The 23214-nt window shown below is 44.6% G+C and overlaps 1 protein-coding gene across 1 annotated transcript; it reads right to left on the bottom strand.

The window, feature by feature from the left end:
* Window positions 1–10418: 10418 nt before the first annotated feature.
* PLET1 (placenta expressed transcript 1) lies at window positions 10419–22533 on the bottom strand. Its single transcript, XM_080815636.1, has 4 exons — window positions 22294–22533; window positions 16624–16825; window positions 14170–14231; window positions 10419–11785 (listed from the first exon to the last, which is right to left on the bottom strand). The coding sequence occupies exons 1-4, from the start codon at window positions 22472–22474 to the stop codon at window positions 11493–11495; spliced, it is 738 nt and encodes a 245-aa protein (XP_080671762.1). The 5' UTR covers window positions 22475–22533; the 3' UTR covers window positions 10419–11492.
* Window positions 22534–23214: the final 681 nt, after the last annotated feature.

Genomic DNA, 23214 nt, shown 5'->3' with positions numbered 1-23214 from the left:
TGACCACAGAGTCCAGAAACCAAGAACATACACTTCTTCCTTGATGGCTTCTCGGGTATGTAGGGACACAAATTTATTCAGTGAAAATCAGACAACAAATCACCTTGGTGATGCGTTGTTGGTGGATGTACCAGGATTGGTGAGAATACCACCTTAGTGCACGTTGTTCAGTGCAGTTTGGCACGTCTTGTTGAACCAGGAATTGCTAGTGAGGAACAGCACGTTCTTTGAGCATTTGTTGCAGTATCATTAAACTATTTATTATGTATATTTGTCCGTGTTTCCGGACCTTATGGCCACCTGAACAGTTTTAATTCAGAAAACTGAAGAATAATCACATATATGAAGTTCTATTAAATTAACCTGAAAAGGAATATATTATATTATAATGTGTCTCTTATATACAGTTTTTCCTAATCGATCCCATTTTGTTCTGATCATTAAACTTACACCTCCTTAAGTTGAACTATATTCTTGGTATCTGGTATCTTAATGACTAAATCTACAAGAAGATATTTGCTTGCTTTGAACAAAGAATTGTTCTCTCTTGTGTTCTCATTTGTATCCTAAACTTCTTAAATGTAGGGTTTTATTTTTCATTTTTCTCTCCATGTAGCAGCGCGTACACAATGGATTCTCAGAATGTTGATGCTGAAAACAGTAAAAAGATTGTGCAATGATTACAATACTAGAAAAATTTTCGAAGGAGTACACTTTTATTCTGGAGAGTTAGTAACCACAGGGATTTTATGACAAATTTCGATAATCAGTGCCCACTTACTTAAATTTGAATGTGTTTTAGTTATCAGAAACAATTTTTATTATGTATGCAGGTGTATTCTGTATTGATTACTTGAAAGACAGGATTTTTAAAAATTTCTTTTCAGTATAACAGAATTCATTGTTTATGCACCACACCCAGTGCTCCATGCAATACGTGCCATCCATAATACCCACCACCAGGCTCACCCAACGTCCCACCCCTGATCCCTTCAAAACCCTCAGATTATTTTTCAGAGTCCATAGTCTCTCATGGTTCATCTCCCTCTCCAATTTCCCTCAACTCCCTTCTCCTCTCCATCTCCGCATGTCCTCCATATTATTTCTATGCTCCACAAATAAGTGGAACCATATGATAATTGACTTTCTCTGCTTGACTTATTTCACTCAGCATAATCTCTTCCAGTCCCGTCTGTGTTGATACAAAAGTTGGGTATTCGTCCTTTCTGATGGAGGCATAATACTCCATAGTGTATATAGACCACATCTTCTTTATCCATTCGTCCGTTGAAGGGCATCTTGGTTCTTTCCTCAGTTTGGCGACCATGGTCATTGCTGCTATGAACATTGGGGTACAGATGGCCCTTCTTTTCACTACATCTGTATCTTTGGGGTAAATACCCAGTAGTGCAATTGCAGGGTCATAGGGAAGCTCTATTTTTAATTTCTTAAGGAATCTCCACACTGTTCTCCAAATTAGCCGCACCAACTTGCATTCCCACCAACAGTGTAAGAGGATTCCCCTTTCTCCACATCCTCTCCAACACACATTGTGTTCTGTCTTGCTAATTTTGGCCATTCTAACTGGTGTAAGGTGGTATCTCAATGTGGTTTTAATTTGAATCTCCCTGATGGCTAGTGATGATGAACATTTTTTCATGTGTCTGTTAGCCATATGCATGTCTTCACTGGAGAAGTGAAAGACAGGATTTTTTTAAAAATAATTTTTAAAATTTTAAAAAAAAAACATATAATGTATTATTAGCCCCAGGGGTACAGGTCTGTGAATCGCCAGGTTTACACACTTCATAGCACTCACCATAGCACATACCCTCCCCAATGTCCATAACCCCACCACCCCCTCCCTACACCCCTTCCCCTGGCCACCCTCAGTTTGTTTTGTGACATTAAGAGGAGAGACAGGATTTTTAATTCCCACAGATACCATGCAAGGTGGATATTACTCCCATTTTGCAGATGAGAAAATTAAAATTCGAGCACTCAGCAAATAAACAGCAAACTGAGGGTTTGACACTCAGGGTCTGTCTGACTTCTAAACACAGACTCTAAAAAAAGGGTAATGAGATTATGTATATTTGAGGATTTTTTTAAATAGATCTAATCTTGCAGATCTGATATCACATTAGAAAAATGTTGTTTTTCATAGTAGCGTGGAGTCAGGTCATAGTCACCTGGAGTCAGGTGTTTGCGGTTCGTGAGTTACTTTGAGAGAACATTTTTTTTTTAAACTTGCTCTCCTTAGAAAAGTGAGAAGTCTGTCGTTCTATCTATAAAACTGAATGGGTGAGTAAAGGAGGGCAGGACCAAAGAGAGTATGTAGGTGATTTTCTTATGTCTTCCTAGAGCCTACGGTCAGAGACCCTGTTGAGCTGTACTGTAATTGTTGCTTTACCCTTTTGTGTTCTTACTACCCTGAATTCTTTGTGGGCAATGTCTTCATTCTAAGCAGAGTATCTGGTGAATAGCATTCAGTCATTTTTTTTATTGATTAAATGTATGAATGACACATTGGTAGAAACTTGAAATTTTGTAGTGCCCTATACATAATGGTCACTTGGTAAATGTTTGTAGAATCAAATAACGGTGAGAGTTTCAAAGCTTGAATTCTGGTCCTCGTCCTGTTATTCAGGTGTCCCTCTCCTCTCAGAGCCTGGGTTTCTTTACCCATAAAATGAATGCTTTCTGAAGTTGCTTCTGCCTATTTTCAGATTTTATATCTCTATGATTTTATTTTATTATTTTAAAAAAGATTTTTATTTATTTGACAGAACACATGCATGAGCAAGGGGAGTGGCAGGCAGAGGGAGAAGCAGGCTCCCCGCTGAGCAGGGAGCCCAACATGGGGCTCGATCCCAGGACCCTGGGATCGTAACCAGGGCCAAAGGCAGACACTTAACCAACTGAGCCACACAGGCCCCCCCATGTCTGATTTCAAATAGCAAAGTAGTACATATTAAATTAGTCAAGGGAGAAGATTACCATGGGGTGGTAGGGTTTGGAAAAGCTTAGTAGAGGAGGTTGGTCCCGAATGGTCCTTGAAGTGACCTGATAGGGTGGGTGGCATTTGGAATTCAGGAGAAAGGCGGGAGTATGTACTGAACAGGTACGCTTCCTTTAGTGAGGATGCTGGTGGGAATGGACCAAGTGTATTTGGGATAGAGCAAATAGATTAATCTTAATAGAAGAGTGCTGAGATGTGAGTGTGGAATGGGGAGCTAGCTTGGAAATAGGATGGGCACAGCCTGGGGTCCTGGAATATGAGTTTGGTTTTTATCCTTTGAGAAATAGGGAGCTGTTGAAGTTTTTATGTCTGCTTTTTAAGGAGGATCACCAGCCGGACGCAGGGAAGGGGGGAAACTGGTTGCAAAGCCATTGTGGGGATCCAGACGTGGGGTGATGGTGGCCAGGAGCTGGTGGAGCAGTGGGGGAAGAGGGCTGAGCTAACATGGTGTGGCGCCTGCTGTGGCCTCAGGCGTTTTGCTCAGGACTTTTTATGTTACCTCATGTTATCCCTGCAACCACCCCGGAAGGGGAGTGGGCTGGTTATCTACCCCTTTGTAACAAATTACCCCAAAATAGTGGCTCAGAACTGCACGTTTATCATTATTGTCACAGCTTGAATGTGCGAGAAGTCTGGATGTATCCTTGCTGGGACCCCTGGCCCAGGGTCACTGACGGGATGCGGTCATCTCAAGGCTAGATTGGGAAGGGTCAGCTTCCGGCTCACTCATGGGGTTGTTGGTTCGAGTCCTCAGTTTGTCCCTCCCTTTCTTGCCATGGAGTCCCTTGCATAGAGCAGCTTCAGACAGGGGAGCTTGCTTCCTCAGCATGAGCAGGTGAGAGGGCAGGGGGTAGGGAGTGCCAGCAAGTGAGCATGTGCCCCAGCACGGTGGAGGTCACACTCTTGTGACCTGATCATATTTCTAGATTTTGTTCCTTAGAAGCAAGTCACTAAAACCACCCACAGTCGAGGGAGGGGATTGCACATATATTCTAGTGTGCAAAGTGTGACGAGGTAAACAGCAGGAGAGGAGGCTGGGGAGGTCAATGGGGGTAGGGGAGGCCCATCATCCCCTTTTTGATGCCCAGAATAAAACGCATTTCCTTTTGCAGGAGTGAAATATTTAAGCAGCAGTGGTTGTTTCCAGTGGGCGTGGTGGGTTTTGTGGGTACACATACACAGATCTTTAAAGCATGATTCTTGAAATCCACACCAACTCTAAGGTAAGAAGTTGAGAAAAATTATACTGACTGTATCACTATGAACAGAATAACCAGAACTCAGCGGTCATCATATAGCCTGAATTGATGTAGTATTACCAGTGGGTTATAAAAATGGCCAGAATATGATCGGTTGAGTATATACAGCCACTCATAGCCTAGATCTATGGTAAGTGTCCCTTTTTTTTCTTTTTAACTCTAAACTTTTACATTCCTCTTGGAAATAGAATTATTTTAAAGATGGGAAACAGATTGTGCTCATTTCACTTTTGTTTTGTCTGGGATATTTCTAGCCTCCCTTGCATATAGAAAAATCATTGTTAGTTTCACACAATTTAACTTTATAGATTCTGTTGCAAGACACGTTTGGAAACTGTCCCAGATAAACACTCTCTTCGCATAGCTGCAGAGAGAACTGCTATCACCACAAAAGAAAAGTCAGGGAGGGTGGTTTGTGCGCTGGAAGGATTTTCAAAGTTGCAGTTAGGCTTTCAAGTAGCTCATCAGTCGGTTTGCTTCCTTCAGAATCCATCCACCCAATCCCATTGGTATTTTGTCACCATCGAGACAAGAGTATTAATCATTAAAAAGAATTAAAGCACTGGCCTTTCCTTCCTCCCTCCCTCCCACCGTCCTTCCTTCCTTCCTTCCTTCTTTCCTCCCTCCTGCGCTCTCTCCCTCCTTCCCGTTCCTTCCCTTCCCTTTCCTCTCCCCCTCTCTCTTCCTTACTCTCTCCTTCCTTCCTCCTCTCCCTTCCCTTCCCTTTCCTTTCCTTCTTCTCTCTCTCTCCCTCCCTCTCTTTCTTCCTCCTCTCCTCTCCTCTCCTCTCCTTCTCCCTCTCTCTCTCTATTCCTACCTTCCTCCCCTCCCTCTTTACCCTCCCCTTCTGTCCCCTCCCTTCCGCTCCCCTTCCCTTCCTTCCTTCCCTCCCTCCCTCCCTCCCTCCCTCCCTCCCTCCTTCCTTCCATCGTTCCTTTTTCCCTTCCTTCCTTCATACCTACCTACCTACCTTCCTTCTTGGTTAAAGAAACAACATCCCAAGGTTATATTCTTCAAGATGCCCAAGAAACAAGTCCTCAGTACCTCAGCCCAAGTTCACCTTCAGGCAGCCAGTTTATCAGTGAAAATTCCCAATATTAGTAAAAGTATGAACTCAGTTTAAAGACCTTTTTCACTTTTCACCAATATCTTAATAAATACGAGCACTGTGGCTGATGACAACCTGAAGAAATAGAAGGGCTAGTGTTGTCTTTCACCTTTTAAAGGTTTAATTTGCCTGCAGAAAGAACCATAGATGGGTAGCGAGGTGTCGCACGGGCATCAAAATTAACATCACCGAAAGTGAATTTCCAAGTCCTCCTTCAGACTTCAGTCTTCCACCAGCTCCCCGCAAAATGCTGCTACCATCCATTCATTTTTCCAAGCCAGAAATCTGGGACTTGTCCTGGATTCCTACCACGGCTAATCTATCAGAAAGTTTTGCGGTTCTACCTCTAAACTATGCAGTGATTTTTATCTCTCTCTCCATTTCCAAGGCCACTGCCCCAGTCCAAACTGCCACCATTTCTTGCCTGCTTGCACTTTGGTTCCCTTCCATACTTCTTCAGTTCTCTCTCCTCCCCTGTTACTCCTTGAAAGCTTCCTCTTGATTTTAAAATAGAAACCAAACTTTATGATCCATACGACCCAGTCACTGCCTTCTCCTAGCGTCCAGCTGGGGAGCTGGTCACATTGGCCTTTCTCAGGTCCAAAAGCACACCACTTTCATTCCTGCCTCAAGATCTTTGTATTTTCTGCGTTTTGGCCTGGAATGCCCTCTATCCCCACCTCTCACCTCTTCGTAAAAGCGATCATTCTTTAGATCCCAGCCTAAAGGTCCCCCTCTTGCAGAAGCCCTCCTTGCTCACTTCTGTAGGTAGAAATCCTGTTATTTTCTATTATAATACCTATACACTCCACTTTCTCAAAGTCTCAAAACTTTTATCTACATTTCCTTTTGTCTTATGTATTTGCTTACTACTTGACTGTCTTTCCCAATCACGTAAGGGCCAGAGCCCTATTGTCTTTTTACTTTTCTTTCACCAAGACCTTGCCTAGGGCCTACTACCCAGCAGGTGCTGAATAATTAGTTATTGATTGAATAAAAGTGCCTGCCATCTCTAAAGAACTGGTTGATCCTGGTTTGGTAAAAATTTTGAGATTTAATACCAAATTTTTCAAGTATGCTTCATGTAGGTGTTATTCTTTATGTGTTTCCACTTAGAGAACAACCACCACAAAGTAAAATAAAATCCCCTAAGTACATCTCCAAACCTGATTATATGGCTAATTTTATCTTCCTGGAAATTTTCCATTCCTGCTTGTGAATAAAATTTTTAAAAATTTTCAACTACTACTTTATCAAAAAATAAGTCAGAATCAAGGATTCTGAATCAAGGATCTTTTGGGAAATTGCTGTCCTCATGGCCACACCATCATTGGTAGCCACCCTTACACGTATTCACTGACAAGGTACTCCCTTAATAACAGGATAAACAGTCGAGATTGGTAGGTAGTTTTTTTTTTTTTTATTTAATTTAATTTTTTCAGAGTTCCAAGATTCATTGTTTATGTACCACACCCAGTGCTCCATGCAATATGTGCCCTCCTTGATAACCCACCACCAGCTTGTGAAGAGGAGGTATGCCCAAGGCAGAGAGAGCCTCAGCTAGTATTGCAAAGAATGCCTTTTATCATTCCATCTGTTTGGCCCCTAAGAGCAGGATTTTTCATAGAGCATGAACTGAATAGATCTGTGGCAACACTGAGACAATAACATGTTTTTCAGCAAACATGCCTAGTTTTGTTGCCATAATAACTTTCAGTAACTCCCAAAGTATTAGGGGGGAATGTTGAAGCTCCATTCTTGAAGGAGAAAACTGTATTTAGAAAAGGGGGAAAAAAGTGCAGCCTAACCAGACTGTGGGGTATGTTTTCCACTCTTATTTGAGATTGTGTAGTTAACTGAGCAAAGTTGTTGGCGTTGGTTGGCTTGTTGTGAATTAACAATACGCTCTCCACTGTGTGTCCAGCATCTCAGTCACTGTGGCTCCTTGAGGTAGAGTCAGTCAGCTCCAGTTCACTGTAGGAAATCTGGGGTCGAAGGAGATGAAGGGTCTTATTCAAAGTCATCCATTATGTGGAAAAGCTGGGATTTGAACCTAAGTTTGTTTGGCTTTAAAAGAAAGGGAGGGAGGGTGGAAGGGTGAAAGGAAGGAAAGAGAGAAAGGAAGGAAGGAAGGAAAACAGACTCAATTAAAATAACTATTCAACAATTTTCCCAGGCTCTTTGAATGTGCTATCCACATATTTTGTTCGTTTACCCAAAGGCTTTTTGAGTTTGTTAGACTCAAGTGTCTGAGTCTAAAGTTATTTTTACATACAGGTTATATGCATATGCATCGATGAATGTGTAGTTTTTTGCGTATGTTAAATTATTTCCCACTTCTATCAGGTATATATATTTAACTTCATTCTATCTATATGCATGGACATAACTTACATAAAAGCAGGGTAGGGGTGGTCCATATGTCCCAGTTTCACTGCTGAACCACAATCAAAGAAATACAGTCCAGCGATCAGAAGTTAAATAATTCCTGGGGCGCCTGGGTGGTTCAGTGGGTTAAGCCTCTGCCTGCAGCTCAGGTCATGGTCTCAGGGTCCTGGGATCGAGCCCCGCATCGGGCTCTTTGCTCAACAGGGAGCCTGCTTCCCCCTCTCTCTCTGCCTGCCTCTCTGCCTACTTGTGATCTCAGTCTATCAAATAAATAAAATCTTAAAAAAAAAAAGAGTTACAAGTTAGTACTTTAAGTCCTTGTTATAGGTGCCATTTTATCTGCACATATTTCTATGGGTACAATACTTGGCTTTCTTGTACATCAATATATCAGTTGTGATGCCTTTTTTAGCCATTAAATAATCATCCAGTACTTACTTTGTGCCAGTTACTATTCCACGTGCTTTATATATTAACTGGTTTAATTTCCACAACGGCCTATGGGTAGCTACTATATTTCTGCCTATTCTACAGATGAAGAAATTGAGTCACACAGATGCTAAGTAACTCGTACAGGGTCCCACAACTATCAAGGGGTAAAATCAAACAAGATTGAACGCATGCAGTCTGACCTCAGAGTTTATGCCTTAAGACAATTGCTGAAGTACCTCTCGGGTGAAATAATAAAGTTTTTTTTACTTAATTATTAGTATTTTTCAATGTTTATTTTCAAAAGTAATGTGGAGGTTGATAGATCATAAGATAATGTCTGCATGTTCTGCCTGTTCTGAATGTTTTGCTGCTCTGAACAGTCAGTGGGGTAGTGACCACTGACCAGGCTTGGTAATCTTTCTGGTGTGAGGATCTTGGAGGTGATGGGATTTGGAAGCCTGCAGTTTTCTCTCCCACTCCCTCAGCACTCCCTTCCCGTAAAGGGGTGGGCAGTTGCTGTTTCTAACAGAGGGTAAGTATGCATCGAATTCACAAAACAGGAAGCCGCAAAGAAGAAAACCTAGAAGTGGAAGAGAATGAGGTTGGGCAAGGGCGCGTGGGAGTGGAAACAGTCCATCTTTTGTTCAGCTCTTTTCTGTGCAGGAGGTGCAGCCTGGGGGCTTCCCCGAAGTTCCTGAATGCCCTTGTTTTCCTCGTGGTGGGTCACCCTCCCATCAGGATTAGCTTTTTCCTAGACTGTGAACAAGCATACTTGTTTATCTCTTTACTCTTGCTCTGCTGGGGGCTCTTGCACTCGCTGGAGAGACCAGGACGGCAGATAATCCGGAAGCCCAGTGAGGAAGTGCAGCCTTCTGAGCCCAGGGAAGGTAACCCTTGTCGAATACGACACTCCGTGTCTGAACCTGGCTTTTGCTTGTGAATCCTCCGCAGTGCTCCTGGCTACCGATCAGACAGGGCACAGCAACGCTGACTTCCCATTTCTGACTAGACCCTGAGAACTAAGGTGTGGATGTGACAGGGAAGTCAAAATGGAGACCCACTGGCAAGAGCGCTCAGATGCCACCTGGGCCAACCCTGAATGGAACAGATGAGAAATCAAGGCAGAAGTTCGCCTCCTTCCTTCGTAGCAGAACCGGAACTTAACAGGCTCCCTGCCTCCAAATCCGGTGCCCTTGTCGAGCTGCCTCTGGGCTGCATGTCTGAATTCAGCCCCCCAGATTTCTCCGAGTCTAAAAGTTTTCCAGCTTGAGAGAGTGTTTTTGCTGAGGGTCCAACAGTTGTCCCACCTTCTACACTGAGCCTGAGACGCGGCCAGGCTGGGCCAGGATGGATGAGTACGAGCCTGATCCTAGCTTTTGGGTCAGGGCTCTCTGCAGGTTTTCTCAGAGGTGGCGGCCGAGTGGGGCGTGGAGGAGCGCTGCTGGAGCACGCAGCCTGCTTGTGCCCGTGAGAGACCCCCATACCTTCGTGTCATAATGCCCTGGGGAGCCTGCTGTCCTGGGGGATTCCAGGGGGTGCAGGAGCCACACAGGGGGCTCTTAGGGTGTCCTGGTTAATGGTGCAGGCTCTGTAGTCTTCGAAACCCAGCCTCACGACTTACTCCTTGAACGACTCTGGGCAAATGATTTTTCTCTCTCTGTCTGAGTGTCCATGTCTATAATGCAGCTGTATCTCCTAGGGTTGTTGTGACGATTAAATAGGAAGATGCACTTAAAGTGCTTAGCACAGCACCTGGCAGTTACTAGTGGTGGCTACCGAGCCATGGCACAGAAAACGACAGGATGAGGAGCTCCAGGAATCGGTCTGTTCACTGCAGCAACCATTAAGCTGGCAAAGACTTTCAGAGTGAACTTTCTCAATACTCTAGGATCTAAAAAAACCAAAAAACAAAAAAACCCTTCCAGCTATTAGAGGAATGCTTATGAGGGAAGAGGCTGCTAAATTTTGACATTTAAGAAAATCTCTCAGGTCGCTGACTGAGCTCTGAAATAACAGGAGAGAGCTGTCAGCGACCACACTCAGTAAGGAATGCGGTCTGCGCACGATAGTTGGGAAAAGTCCCTAAGCAAATGGACAGTGGCCCTCAGCAAGCAGCAGCCTGCCCTGGAGGGGAGGCAGAGCCTGGTTTCCAGAGTCACCATGTTTTAGCCTTCAACATGTCCGGGGTTCAACAAAAATCAAAGACTTACAAGTAGGAAAAGTGTGTCCTATTCACAGGGAAGAAGAAATTGACAGAAACCGTCCCAGAGGAAGGCTAGTTACTAGATATTGGCATCTTGGAATTTAGGTAATTATTAGAACTTTGCTGCTTATTACCAGGGTATTACTGGAAATCCATGCTTTCTGTTGGTTTTACATTGTATTATGAATACTATAAATATTTTCCCTATTTCTTAATGGAAATTACCATTAAGGAAAAAATGACCAGTTTGTACTTGAAGAGAAGTAAAATTGGGGAAACTTTACCCTTAGATCTGGCTTTGAAAGCATACACACTCTCACCATTCTATTAATTTTTTAATGTTCATATACATGAATAAAATTAGACAGCATGTTGTACTTTAATACTCATTAAAGACTTACATTTGAATCGAATACATTATTCTTGTTTGAAGTGTAGCTTATTTGGTATGACATAGGAAATAATGTCTTTATACCATCATATTTACCTATGGTTGTTTGCTCAGACATGGTACATTCCTGTTTTCTAGCCCTTCACGTACTACTGGTGTGGCCAGTAATATCAGGGCTATTTCTTTTTCCTTTCCTTGTTGGGTGACAGGCACAGAAGCTCTGTGTAAGCTGAGTGGGTTTGGTCAGAACTCTGAGGTCATCTTGAAAGTGAAGAAAGGTTGTTCCCACAGAGACTCAGGTATGGAGGAATCATTTGGCAGTGAACAGAAGTTTACATTGGCTGCGGAATTGGCTGTCAGCACGTGAAACCCAGAGCCAGAATTCCAGGTTACACCCAGACTAGGTCTAAGTAGTCAACAAAAAGCCTAATTTGTGTCGTGAGAGACACAATTGAACATCTGTTGATGTTCACCAGTTGAACATCTGTGTGCCCCAAGTCCACCAGTGAATGGACTAGCTACCCTCCCCCAAGTGACACCCAGGTCTCTGTTTTGGTCCAAAGCAATGGTAGTAGAGTTGCCCATTTGAGAATGTAGAGTCTTCCTTCACATGCCTGTCAGAGCACTGGCTTAGAACTGAACGTAGGAGGATATGGTAGAGGCAGGAGCAACTGTTTTTCAGCTTCGTTCTAGGAGAGGAGTTTGCTGGTGAGAAACACTAACAGGATCTGAATGGCACTTGTGATGGGGCAGAGGAAGGTTCTGTTGGCCAAGCTGGTTGTCCTTGGGGTTGGGTGTGGGGTTGTCCTGGCTGTGAAGAAGTGTCTTGTCATTGGGGTTGGGCGTGGGGTTGTTGTGGTTGTGGAGAGGTATTCTCTTGTTGCAGTTGAGTGTGGAGTTGTTCTCGTTGTGTAGATGTGTCCTGTTGTTGAGGTAGCCTGTGGGTTTGTTCTGGTTGTAGAGATCTGGGAAGTGCTTGTGTCTGGAAAACGAAACAAAACAAAACAGTGGCATCAGAACCTGTTTTGGGGGGCACTGGAGAAAGGAGGCCAGTCTGATGGAACACTAGAGCCAGAGTTCATGAGCAAGCTTCCGTCAACAATTTTTAGTGGCTAAATGTATGTAGAGGAGTAGGAAAACCAGGGAGTATAGAACGTCAAGGAAGAAAAAATAAATAAGAAACATTCTCTACCCTTAAGGTCTACACAATCCTACAGGGGAAGGAGTTTATACAACCACTGAATTTGTTGTTGGGTGGGTACTCCGTCCTCAAATGTCTTCATGTCCTTAATGTTATATTAGATCAGTCAGTGCAAATACGATCCAGAATGGCAAAATTATATATTTTTTTCTTGCTAAAAATTATATATTTTTTCTTGCTAATTTTTTATTATTTTATATTATATTATTTTTATTATTATTATATTTTTTCTTGCTAAAAATTATATATTTTTTTCTTGCTAATTTCAAAGGTTGCATGTAATGCTTATGAGAATTAGATATCAGGGCGCCTGGCCTGGGTGGCTCAGTTAGTTAAGAGTCTGCCTTTGACTCAAGTCATGCTCCCAGGGTCCTGGGATCGAGCCCTGTGTCAGGCTCCCTGCTCAGTGGGGTCCCTGCTTCTCCCTCTCCCTCTACATGCTACTCCCCCTGCTTGTGCTCTCTCTCTGTCAAATGAATAAATAAAATCTTAAAAAACAAAACAAAACAAAACTAGTATCATCGAGACCTGAGGACGGCTACCCCTGCTCTAAAGCAAGTGCCCAGAAGCCCTGTTCAAACCCTGGAATCTCTGATTTTCAGAGACATTTCTCATTCTTCCGTGCAGGGATCTGACCACCCTTTGGTTCTCTGAGGTTGCCTTCTAGAGAAGCAGAGCTAACCAGGCCCTGTGGGTAGTCTGATCTTGGAAAAACTGGAGCCTTTTTAATGATGCCTCCAAGGGTCTGTGGATCAAAGAGGACTATATGGAAGAAGAAAAAAAAGGGAGAAGTCCCATGATTGGCTCAGGCACTCTCCCCTGGTGGGAGGGTGCCTCCCAATTACAAGGCACTGTGTTTTATCTCTTAGTGTTTCCCAGGGAAGATGTTTCTCCAGTATCCCACTGAACCACAAGGTCTGAACACAGCGGCTTGCTTGCTTGCTTCCTTCCTTCCTTCCTTCCTCTCTTCCTCCCTCCCTCCCCTCTTTTCTTTTTTCTTTTCTTTCCTTTCTTCTTTCCTCCTAAGCTGGACTTTATTAATGTGGAGCCAAGGAATCCTGATTAGAAGCAAACACTTTTTTCTTTCTTTCTTAACATTTACATGAGTGTTCATCTTGAAAATATCCTTCAGGATGAAAATAATACCCCAGTCTTTTCATAGAGGGAACAACCAAGGAAGCCATGAAGGCACTGTAATAGATTCCTTAGACAGAATCACTTCGAAATTTGTTGTTGTCAATAGATATCCCTTGTGCCCACATTTGCAATGTATGGCCAGCAGGAAGATGGGCAGCGTACTACACGTATTTCAGTGTTGGGGGACCCCCAAGGAAGACCTGTTATCTAGACACTGAGAAGGACTAATGCTTCTTATTCTTGGTTGAACTTTGTATTTAAAAACCTCACCAAGAATGAAAGATTGTCTTTATAGTTTTGATGTAAGTCAAAGAAAAGTGGAAAAAAGCATGAGATGTGGACCACGAGTCCTAATTTCTCCATTTACTTTCTGTGTGTCTTCGGGCAAGTTACCTATCTTTCCTGAACCTCAATTTCTTGAATTTGTTTTAGCTCCCTAGAAGGAGGTAAGAGAGAAGGAAGAGGACAGAGAAGGCAAGAGAAGGACGAAGAGCTTCAGGATGGCTGGAAGTTGGCGACGATAGCCTATTAAAGGTCAGTGGAAATCCTTGGTGGTGGCCAGAGGCCACTCTAAGAACTAAGGAAAGTATGAGCATTTCTATACTCTGAAGCCTTCTTTGTGCAAATCTTTACCCCTTTCCTTGAGCCCCTTGGTTAGAGTCTGCTGTACCTAGGAAGGCATCGTGCAAGTGGAAATGCTTTGTGGAAATTAAACAAAGAGCTGATTTTCCTATCCATCTGTGTGGCATTGGACATAATGGCTTCCAAGGAAGCAGGAATCTGGAGCCACAGGTGGCTGTGAGAATTAAAGGCCCCTGGGAGTTGGCAAAAATCTTGGGAATGGCTTTTGTTTCCCAGAGGCATAGGATAAGGGGTCACACTGTCTTCTGTAGGTCTCAGGTGCTGGGGAACTCAACTGACATCTGAATACCGCGTGATTAGAAGACTCTTCTAAGGCACCCACCAACTAATTTTCCAGGCTAACCGAGTCACTGCCAGATGTGTAAACAGGCCACAGAGGAACTTACCTTTTCTTCCTAGTTGCAGAGAAGAAAATGTAGCCGCATCAGAGAAATTGATAGTGAAGGCTCTGTGGAGGGCAAATCAGTGAGAGATAATGGTGAGGCCCTCCGCTGTGGAATTCACGGGTCTAGCTCCCTTTTCTGCCTTCCCGGGGGATCCTGACCTTGGTGTTCTCTACAGCACCATCAGCCGATCATTACTGATCTGGTGTCTATTGTCTTGACTAAGATTCTGCATGGTCTTGCTCCAGGGAAGCTCTTGTCCATCCCCCACCCCACCGACTTCAGCACCCTGACCTCCCCACAAGCTGGAATGCACTTCTGGGCATTGTTCAAGCCAGTCCTGCCTGTGATGTCCATCCTGGTCCCTTCTGCCCAGATACTCCACAGTAACTTCTGTGAAGTCATTTCTTCGTGTTGTCATTCCCAGACAGAGCCCCGATAGAGAGACGTGCCCCGCGACTGCAAGGCCTTGCTGTGAACCAGTCCCGCCATGAGAGGGCTCCTTGAGGGCGGGTTCTGTCATCAGCAATGCCTGACACGTAGTAGGTGCTTAATGTTTATTAAGTGGTCTGTACAGCTTGGTGTGTTGTTCAGTCAGTGGTCCCGTTATTGTCCCGTCTCCCGTTCATACGTTCAACAGTAAACCAATGAGCGTGCGCCACATGCCGGTCACCGTGCTTGGTGCTGAGGGGACAGTGGTGAACGAGACGGGCATGGTTCTTACCCTCGTGGCACTTTAGAGTCTCTTCAGAGAAACAGACTTGCAACAAAACAATAAACAAGTTAAATAATTGATGGCAGTTGTGACGTGTTGTGACAAAGCAGTAGAAGTTACGAGAGTGCAAACGGGGAGCGGGAGCCTGACCCGGGGGTTTAGGGAACGCTTTCTTGAGGAATTGATACTCAACTTCTGCAGTTATTTCTGTAGGGGCCTTGCCTCCCCAAAACTCATTGTGGAGCCCCGTGGACAGGGGCCTCTTCACATCTCACTGTGCCCCACCCAGCTGCTCTCCGTACCCCCATCATATGTGCTGCTCCCCTCCCCGTGTCAGGAGTGGGTACCAAGGCTGAACAAGCAGAGAGGCCAGTGCAGGGTGGGAGGGGTCTGCAGACCACACTGTCGCTGGGAATGTGCTGTTTCTGTCGCAGGTTGTTACCGTGGGGCCTTTCATCTGTTGTTGCCTGGAGTGTGGAGGCTTTAATTGAGGTGAGAGGAAAGCAAAGTCATTGCCCTGATTAGCTCTGGCCGACTTCTAAGACACTGCTGTCTTCGGGAGGCTGGAGTGCAGCAGCTCCCTTGGATTTTTACTCTGGGAAGTCACGGTGGGCGCAGTCACCTCTCCAGAACCAGCTAAGTCTGACCAGGCCCCAAGATGGCAGGAGAAGGCAGGATGGCTTGATGGCATCAGAACCACCAATGTCCACAGAGACTTGGTGGCTGTTCACTACCAAGGGGACACCACCAGGGGCCACGGCCTGATGGTCAGACCTGCCCTTTCAGTACAAGTGGCAGTCTGAAAGGGTGAGGGCCTCTCAACATGGGCTCCCGAGGTAACTTGGGTAACGTCATTAGCTGAGAGGAAGGCCTTTCTGTTAAAGTGTCATGCGAGCCCCCATGTGGCCTCACCTCACAGTCTGAGGGTGTCCATTTTGTGTGACATTAGAAAGTCAGTTTTATGACACAGTCATCCCATGTGGCATTTCCAAAATGAATGTGTGTTTTAAAAAATGATTCTCTGGAATTTGAAGCAAACAGCATGCCCAGTGACAATGATTCTTTGCTTAACCAACTTTAGTCAGGCTCCAGAACTTTCTTCTAGGCCTGTCTGTGCCCTTCCTTGTAAAATCCGGTTTTAGTGAGAACCCTGCTAAGTCAGTTCAGCAAGTACCTCCCACCGTTTACCCCTAATACCTACTTCTTCGTCTTCTCCCACCCCCGGGGCCTGTCTTCTGCAAGAATCCTGTTAGGTCAGTTTAGCCAGAAGCCCCCCTCACAGGCCCTATTGTTTCCTCTCAGTGATCCCCACCCTGCTCCTTGGCTATAAAGTCCCACTTGCCCGTGATGTATTCAGAACTGAACTTGGTTCTACCCTGAGGTCTTTTTCCTCCTATTGCAACAGTCCAGAATAAAGTGTTTTCATGTGTTTGCTTGTTTGGTTTTAACCACTGTGCAGCTATGATTTTCTTTAACACTAGAGCTGTCTTTGTCTCTGTTGCACCTGCCTGGGAGTGGGGGGAGAGGGAAGGAGTGTGTGTGTGTTTGTGTGTGTGTATGTATGTATGGGAACTCCTGCAGGTAGAAGAACAGAGTAGTGAGGCAGAAAGGAGTGCAGCTACTAAATTTCCCACATCATGCCTGGAGTGCATTTTGAGTCGTCCAAGGTCAGCATGAAACTGTGTAAACCCTGTCTGCACTTGTACAAGCCCAAAGCAGATCACACACGGGTAGGTTCTTACTGTAGCGCAACTGTGGTTATGTTCGTCGAGTTAGGAGATACCCAGTTTGCCATGAAGATCTGGTCCCTCCGGTTATCCAGGCGATATAGGGCGCTGTTGCGGCAAACCTTGTCTGCTTTCTCCCAGAAGCCCAGTGAGTTGTTGTTCGCGTCCACGGCTCGCAGGACCACAGAGCTAATACTGGCATTCACGGGAACCCATACTAGGAGGGAAGGGTAGGGAACCAGTCAGCCATTTGTGCAGTCAGAAGGGGGATGAGGGTCATGAAATCAAACTTTAGCAGGAAAAAGGAAGTTACAAATAGTGTTGTACATACAATATGATCCCATCTTAAATGAGGTTGCAGACAAAGGTCTGGAAGGAAATACAAGATATTAACTATGGTGATTTCTTGGTAGTGGGATTATCAATTCTTTTTATTTTCTTCCTCGTGCGTTTTTGTTTTCCACATTTTCTCCAGTAAATGGTAAACAAAAGAAGACCTGTGCTCTGGCCCTGGTTTTGCTATAGAACAGAGGTGAGATCCTGGCTGGCTCCTAATCTCCAGAGTCAGGTTCCTGTGCACCAGATAAAGGGGATGGGCTGTTCTGCCCTTCTCTCAGAGGGAGAGCAGGGTGGGGAGAGGCGGGGTTGATGCCTGGGAAAGGGTCAAGTGGGCCCACTGGGCAGTGCGTCATGACATTAGGCACTCTTAGTGCCAAGTTAAAGCAGAGCCCATTCTTGGTCCCAGAATCACTGATGCCCTTGGTCGCTGTTGTTGAGTGTGAGGGAAGGGGTGTGGTCTCTGAGCCCGTGTCCAATAATGCTGGGGTTTCCTGGCCTTCCCCAGTCGGGTAAGTCTTCCCTGTTGACCTAGCATAGGATACACTCACAGGCACTGCACTGACACTTGCCGATTCTAGCATTCTGATGTGTAACAGGGAGCGTACTTCAAGAGGACATTTCAGCCTGTCCATTTCCTCCCTTAAAAGATCCCTTCTGGGAGGATTACTCAGTGCTAAAGTGTTATTCTCCAGGGCCCTGTCAGCCATCCAAATCCTTTCAGAGGTTTCTCCATACAAAGCAAAGAAAGTCAAGCATGTGGTACAATAGGATCAGACAGTCCTACTGGATAAGAATTCTAGCTCTCACATTTAGGAGCAAGTCATTTCCTCTCTCAGCCTCGGTTTCCTTACTGTCCATCAGTCGCTCCGCAAATAGTTATGGAATGCCCACTCTACACCAGGTCTGGTCCTGGGCCTGGGGATGAGGGCATTAGCCCTCATGATACAGAGATCATAGTACCTTATCTACAAGGTTCCTGGGAAAAGCACAGACAGTGTAAGGCTTTCAACACATGATGGGTGTTGGATGAATTGTGATTGTTATTTATTTATTTTTTTAGCACAAAACATTTCTGTTCTGTTGTTTTGGCCAATCCGGGTAGGCCGAGCCAAACCCCACTAGCCTGACTTGCCCACTGAGAACCTGACCGTTGTAGATGTGTGCATGATGGTGAGGAGGATGGTGCTCAGCGATGGTATCCTGAGATCATGCCAAGTGTGTCAGTTCTCCCATGGGCAAGCTCTTGTCTCTGCTGTTTCTTCTGCTCTCCCTCTCTCACACTGGTTTCCCGCCTCCTTCCTTCCCTCCTAGGCATCTGGAACCTGGGTTTCTGGCCTCCACCTTCCCTCTTCAGGCTGCAGCCAGATCGTATTCCACACACAGCTCTTCTGTGAGGACAAAGTACTCTCCCAAACCTTTCAAGTGCCCATCTTTCTAGAGGACCTAAAGATTTCTGCTTTTACATTTTTACCTCTGTTGATTACAGTAACCAACACATGGCTTTTATGACCCTCCTAACCTGGCTCACTGTGCTTTTGCACTCCTGGTCTAGGCGCAGCCAACCCTCCACTGGTTCTGCAGGTGCAACTGGCCCATACCTGCCCCTGGCCTTTGTTCATGTCTGGAACCCTGCCTTCTCATCCCACATCCCATCCCTGCTTACTCTCCAGGACCTTACCTATGTTCCACCTCTGGCCCAGTCCAGCCCTCTCTTCCTCTCACTCCTGAAACATTTACATTTGTTCCTATAGAGTTGAGTAGTTAATTACATTCTGGCTTGTTCTCTGTACTGTGGTCTCTTCTGTGTCAGTATCTGGCCAGCCCAATGCTGGGGACTTGGAGGGCCCTAAATAACTACTCATTGATTTAAAAAGTTGTGCACTCAAAAATGAACTATTGGGACTTCATCAAGATCAAAAGCTTTTGCACAGCAAAGGAAACATTTAACAAAACCAAAAGACAACGGACAGAATGGGAGAAGATATTTGCAAATGACATATTGGATAAAGGGCTAGTATCCAAAATCTATAAAGAACTTAGCAAACTCAACACCCAAAGAACAAATAATCCAATCAAGAAATGGGCAGAGGACATGAACAGACATTTCTACAAAAAAAGAAATCCAGATGGCCAACAAACACATGAAAAAGTACCCTACTCCACATCACTTGGTATCAGGGAAATACAAATCAAAACCACAGTGAGATACCATCTCACACCAGTCAGAATGGCTAAAATTAATGTCAGGAAATGACAGATGTTGGTGAGGATGTGGAGAAAGGGGAACCCTCCTACACTATTGGTGGGAATGCAAGCTGGTGTAGCCACTCTGGAAAACAGCATGGAGGTTCCTCAAAAAGTTGAAAATAGAGCTACCCTATGACCCATCAATCACACTACTGGGTATTTACCTTAAAGATACAAATGTAGTGATCTGAAGGGGCACGTGTACCCCAATGTTTATAACAGCAATGTCCGCAATAGCCAAACTATGGAAAGAAACTAGACGTCCATCAACTGATGAATGGATAAAGAAGATGTGAGATCTATATCTATCTATCTATCTATCTATATATGTACACACACACACACACACACACACATACACACACATACACACTGGAATACTATACAGCTATCAAAACCCCCAAATCCTGCCATTTGTAACAAAGTAGATGGAACTAGAGGGTATTATGCTAAGTGAAATAAGTCAATCAGAGAAAGACAATTATCATATGATATCTCTGATATGAGGAATTTGAGAGGCAGGGTGAGGGGTTGTGGGGGGGGGCAGGGAGGGAAAAAATGAAATAAGGTGGGACCGAGGAGGGAGACAAAGCATAAGAGACTCTTAAACTTAGGAAACAAACTGAGGGTTGCTGGGGCTTGGGTGGGGAGGAAGAATAGGGTGGCAGGGTTATGCACATTGGAGAGGGCATGTGCTGTGGTGAGTGCTGTAAATTGTGTAAGCCTGAGGATTCACAGACCTGTACCCCTGAAGCAAATAATACATTATACGTTAATTAAAAAATAGTTGTACACCCAGTGCTGGACAGTGCCTTAAAGATGAAGGTTCAGGCAAAAAGGCAAGCACCTTTTATCTGTCTTGCTCTTGGAGGCAGATACATACCCAGCACAATCTTAATGTAAATGTCACTGCGTCATGGGTTTCTTTCATTGATACCAAGACAGACCCAGAGAACCTCTTCTAATGTTAACCTGCCTGAGCTGCGTGTGTGCTATAGGACATTCCAACCCATTTATACATGACTTAGCAATGTTGACACAAACCCTGAAATTTAAAAAACTTTAAAATCAAAATAAGGAGAAGTGGTTGGCCTTTGTTGGTCTTTACCAAGTCTCCTCAAAAGTCCTGAGTCCCAGTGCAATCCTGCAATGACACTCTCATGAGGAAAACATGGAGCCTGTTGTGTAATCCTGGGTGTGGAGTCTGGCACTTCACATCTCCGTGAGCGTAGGATTTTGACTCTCAGCTTAAATAATTCACATAGTGATTTGGTTTATCACGGAGTTTTAGCACATTTCTGCTCTGAGATGAAGTGGGGTAAAGTTTGGAGAAATGCCTGGCACGAACTAGGTGTTCAATGAACCGGAGTTCCTCTCCTCCTTCCCCTTTCTCTCTGTTCTACCCAACACCTCTGCAAATGTTTGATTTCCCCTTCACCCAACACACTGCCTTTCAAGGGGTCTTACAGATCCTCTCTTGACTGTTTGTTCTCCTGCCTTGCTACTTTCAGAAGAACCCCAGTCTACATATCTCCACCCAGCATTTTCACAAGATAGTTTTCTTTTTCTTCCATGTCAACAGCAAAATCCCTCACCTTGTGATATGTTATCTTAAGTGTGGGGTCTTGATCTCTTTTGTAGCAGTCCCTCGACCCCCCAGGTCCTTCCCCATGTGCAGGGTCACACATATGCCTTCCTGTCCTCATCTCGAATTGTAAGATTATCCTCCCTGTTTTGGGACGACAAGGACTGAGGGAGTGGGATACAATGATCTGAGTCACAGCTGAGGCCCTCAGTGACAGTCCCCATGAAAAAAAGAGAAAAGGACAAGCTGGGACAAGCGTGTGAAGGCAGACCATCGTCATTCTCCTGCTGAAGTCTGGAATCTGTGGTTCATGGGTGTGGACATCACCTCGGTACTCTCTGCAGAATTTGGTTAGAGTTCTAGGAGAGCAGGATCACATAGTAATGAGACGGCCGGCTCTGAAGCTGGATATCCTGGCTGAACAGAGCTGGAAAAATCTTGGCTGTTACTTAGGTTCAGATATTAGCAATGCTATCCACTATGGCCTTGGGTAAAACTTTAACTTCCCGATGCTGTGGTTCTCATCTGGGAAGATAATAGCATTTACCCTTAGAACAGCACCCAGCATGTAGTAAGAAGTCCCAGCTCTCATTACTGTAAGTGAGGGTCGTAGAGCGCGGTGGTTAAGGACTGGGTGTCTGAAGCTAAACTGCTCAGGTTCATATTCCGGCTCCATCCTGTAAGTAGCTGTGACCTGAGGAAGTGACTAACACCTCTACCTCTGTTTTCTCATCTGCGAGACGGGAATGGTCATGGTATGTTATCTGCCTAACATGTTGTTGTGAGATCTAAATGCACGAATACATGTAAACCACCATATTAAATGTTGTTTTTATGAAAGTAATCAGAAAGTACCTGTCTTGACTTACAGGTTTGGCTGATCCAAAACAGTATTTGTTAAATGTTCCATGTACCTTGAAGAAAAGCATTGGACTGGGAAGGAAAGACTAAGATTTAGGAGCCGGTTCTGCCCCTTCATAGCAGGGGAGCACTGACCTGTAACCTAACTTTTCTCAGCTATGGGCTGCTTATCATAAACAAGGTGGGAGAGTAGCACTCTCCCTGCCTAGCTCACTAGGGTTTCCACCCACACACCAAGGCAAACAGTGCCTCCAGGTGTTGTGCAATATACTATCATCCATGGTGGCATTGTTTTATCAAATGAATGTGAACAGACCACACATTGTGATGCACTTGTTACCCCTGAAAACAATAAAAACACCCACTTTATTTAAGTCTGAGAACCTGCCAAGGGTGTGCTCTTGCTGGGGCTGTTAACCTGGGTGTCAGGACTTAATGACTCCTGCCTCAGGTTTACACAAAGGACAGGGAGGAAACAGTCCCACCCAACCAACTCTCTCACACATACTCTCTTTCTGTCTCTGCCCCCACTTCCCATCTGGGTCAAAAACATGTTTTGTGTGATTGAGAGCAGCAGTGGAAGGGTGTGCTCTGAAATTCAGTTAATTCCCCTCAGAAGACAAAGGACAACAAAAAGAATGGCTTCTCCTCACCTGTGTAGTTTGTGTTGCTTTCATAGACATCTGAATTGGCCATGATGCCTTGGCCAGTGGTGATGACCTCATTGAAGAGGATGCAGTTGTCAATGTCCTCTGCAGAGCTGGCAGAAGAACACAGTAGTCCGAAGCATAGAAACAGCCTGAGTGGCAGCAACATGGAGCTGAGGACTGCCATGGTCTTGACTTGTTTGGAAACTGCTGGTCCCGGTGCTGGGTAATACCTAGAACTCCGCTGTTTTTATGCTCCAGGGCTGGAGCTTCTGTGTGAGGTCACACATGCAAATCTCCTTCCCACTCCTCCCTAACATGAACTGGTGTCTGAAATTTGGCCCAGGATATCAGTAGGGGTGACTCACCCAGTACTCGTCAGCATGACCCTTTACCAAGTCCAGTTTTGCTCAAGAAGGGGAAGGTATTGATCATGGTTCTATTTTGCATCTCATTCATCTCAGCCTCTGCTATTTGAAGAAAGCTCTTGAGAAAAGGTTTAGCACTGACAAAGGAAAATTCAGAGTTGAGTAATCATCACATACCTGCCCCATTTAGAAGCTCCACACTTCTCTGTAGGGAATTCAGGCATAAAAACTCTGTTTTCTTGGAATAGTACCTATCATTTTCTGGCTCCCCTTTATTGAACATGTTTCCAATCCCAGTTATTTTTGTGATTAGCATAAAACTAGGAAGACTGTACTTTTGGATTTATATTTATTTTCTGGAAAGAAATAGCTTTGGTCCACCTTATTCCTGACACATTCGTACATAGTGCTATAGCACAAGGAAACTACTAAAAAATCAGAAAATATGTTTTCTTATATCTCTCTTCTGATCTTTAGGATTTATTCACTGAAGGAGTACTATGTAAGTAGAAAGGAAACCAGAAGAAAGTAGAATCTAATCAAGATGATATTTATATAT

Source organism: Martes martes, assembly GCF_963455335.1.
Source record: "Martes martes genome assembly, chromosome: 10".
NCBI classification, from domain to species: domain Eukaryota; kingdom Metazoa; phylum Chordata; class Mammalia; order Carnivora; family Mustelidae; genus Martes; species Martes martes.
Note: the sequence above shows the minus strand (reverse complement) of the source record. Positions and strands in the feature narration are given on the sequence as shown.

Coding starts and splice junctions, on each gene's coding strand:
- PLET1 (XM_080815636.1), bottom strand. CDS start 22,474: ATGGCAGTCCTCAGCTCCATGTTGCTGCCACTCAGGCTGTTTCTATGC. Junction 16,826..22,293: donor AAGCAACACAAACTACACAG/GTGAGGAGAAGC, acceptor CTTCCCTCCTAG/TATGGGTTCCCGTGAATGCC. Junction 14,232..16,623: donor ATAACCACAGTTGCGCTACA/GTAAGAACCTAC, acceptor TGCCCTCCACAG/AGCCTTCACTATCAATTTCT.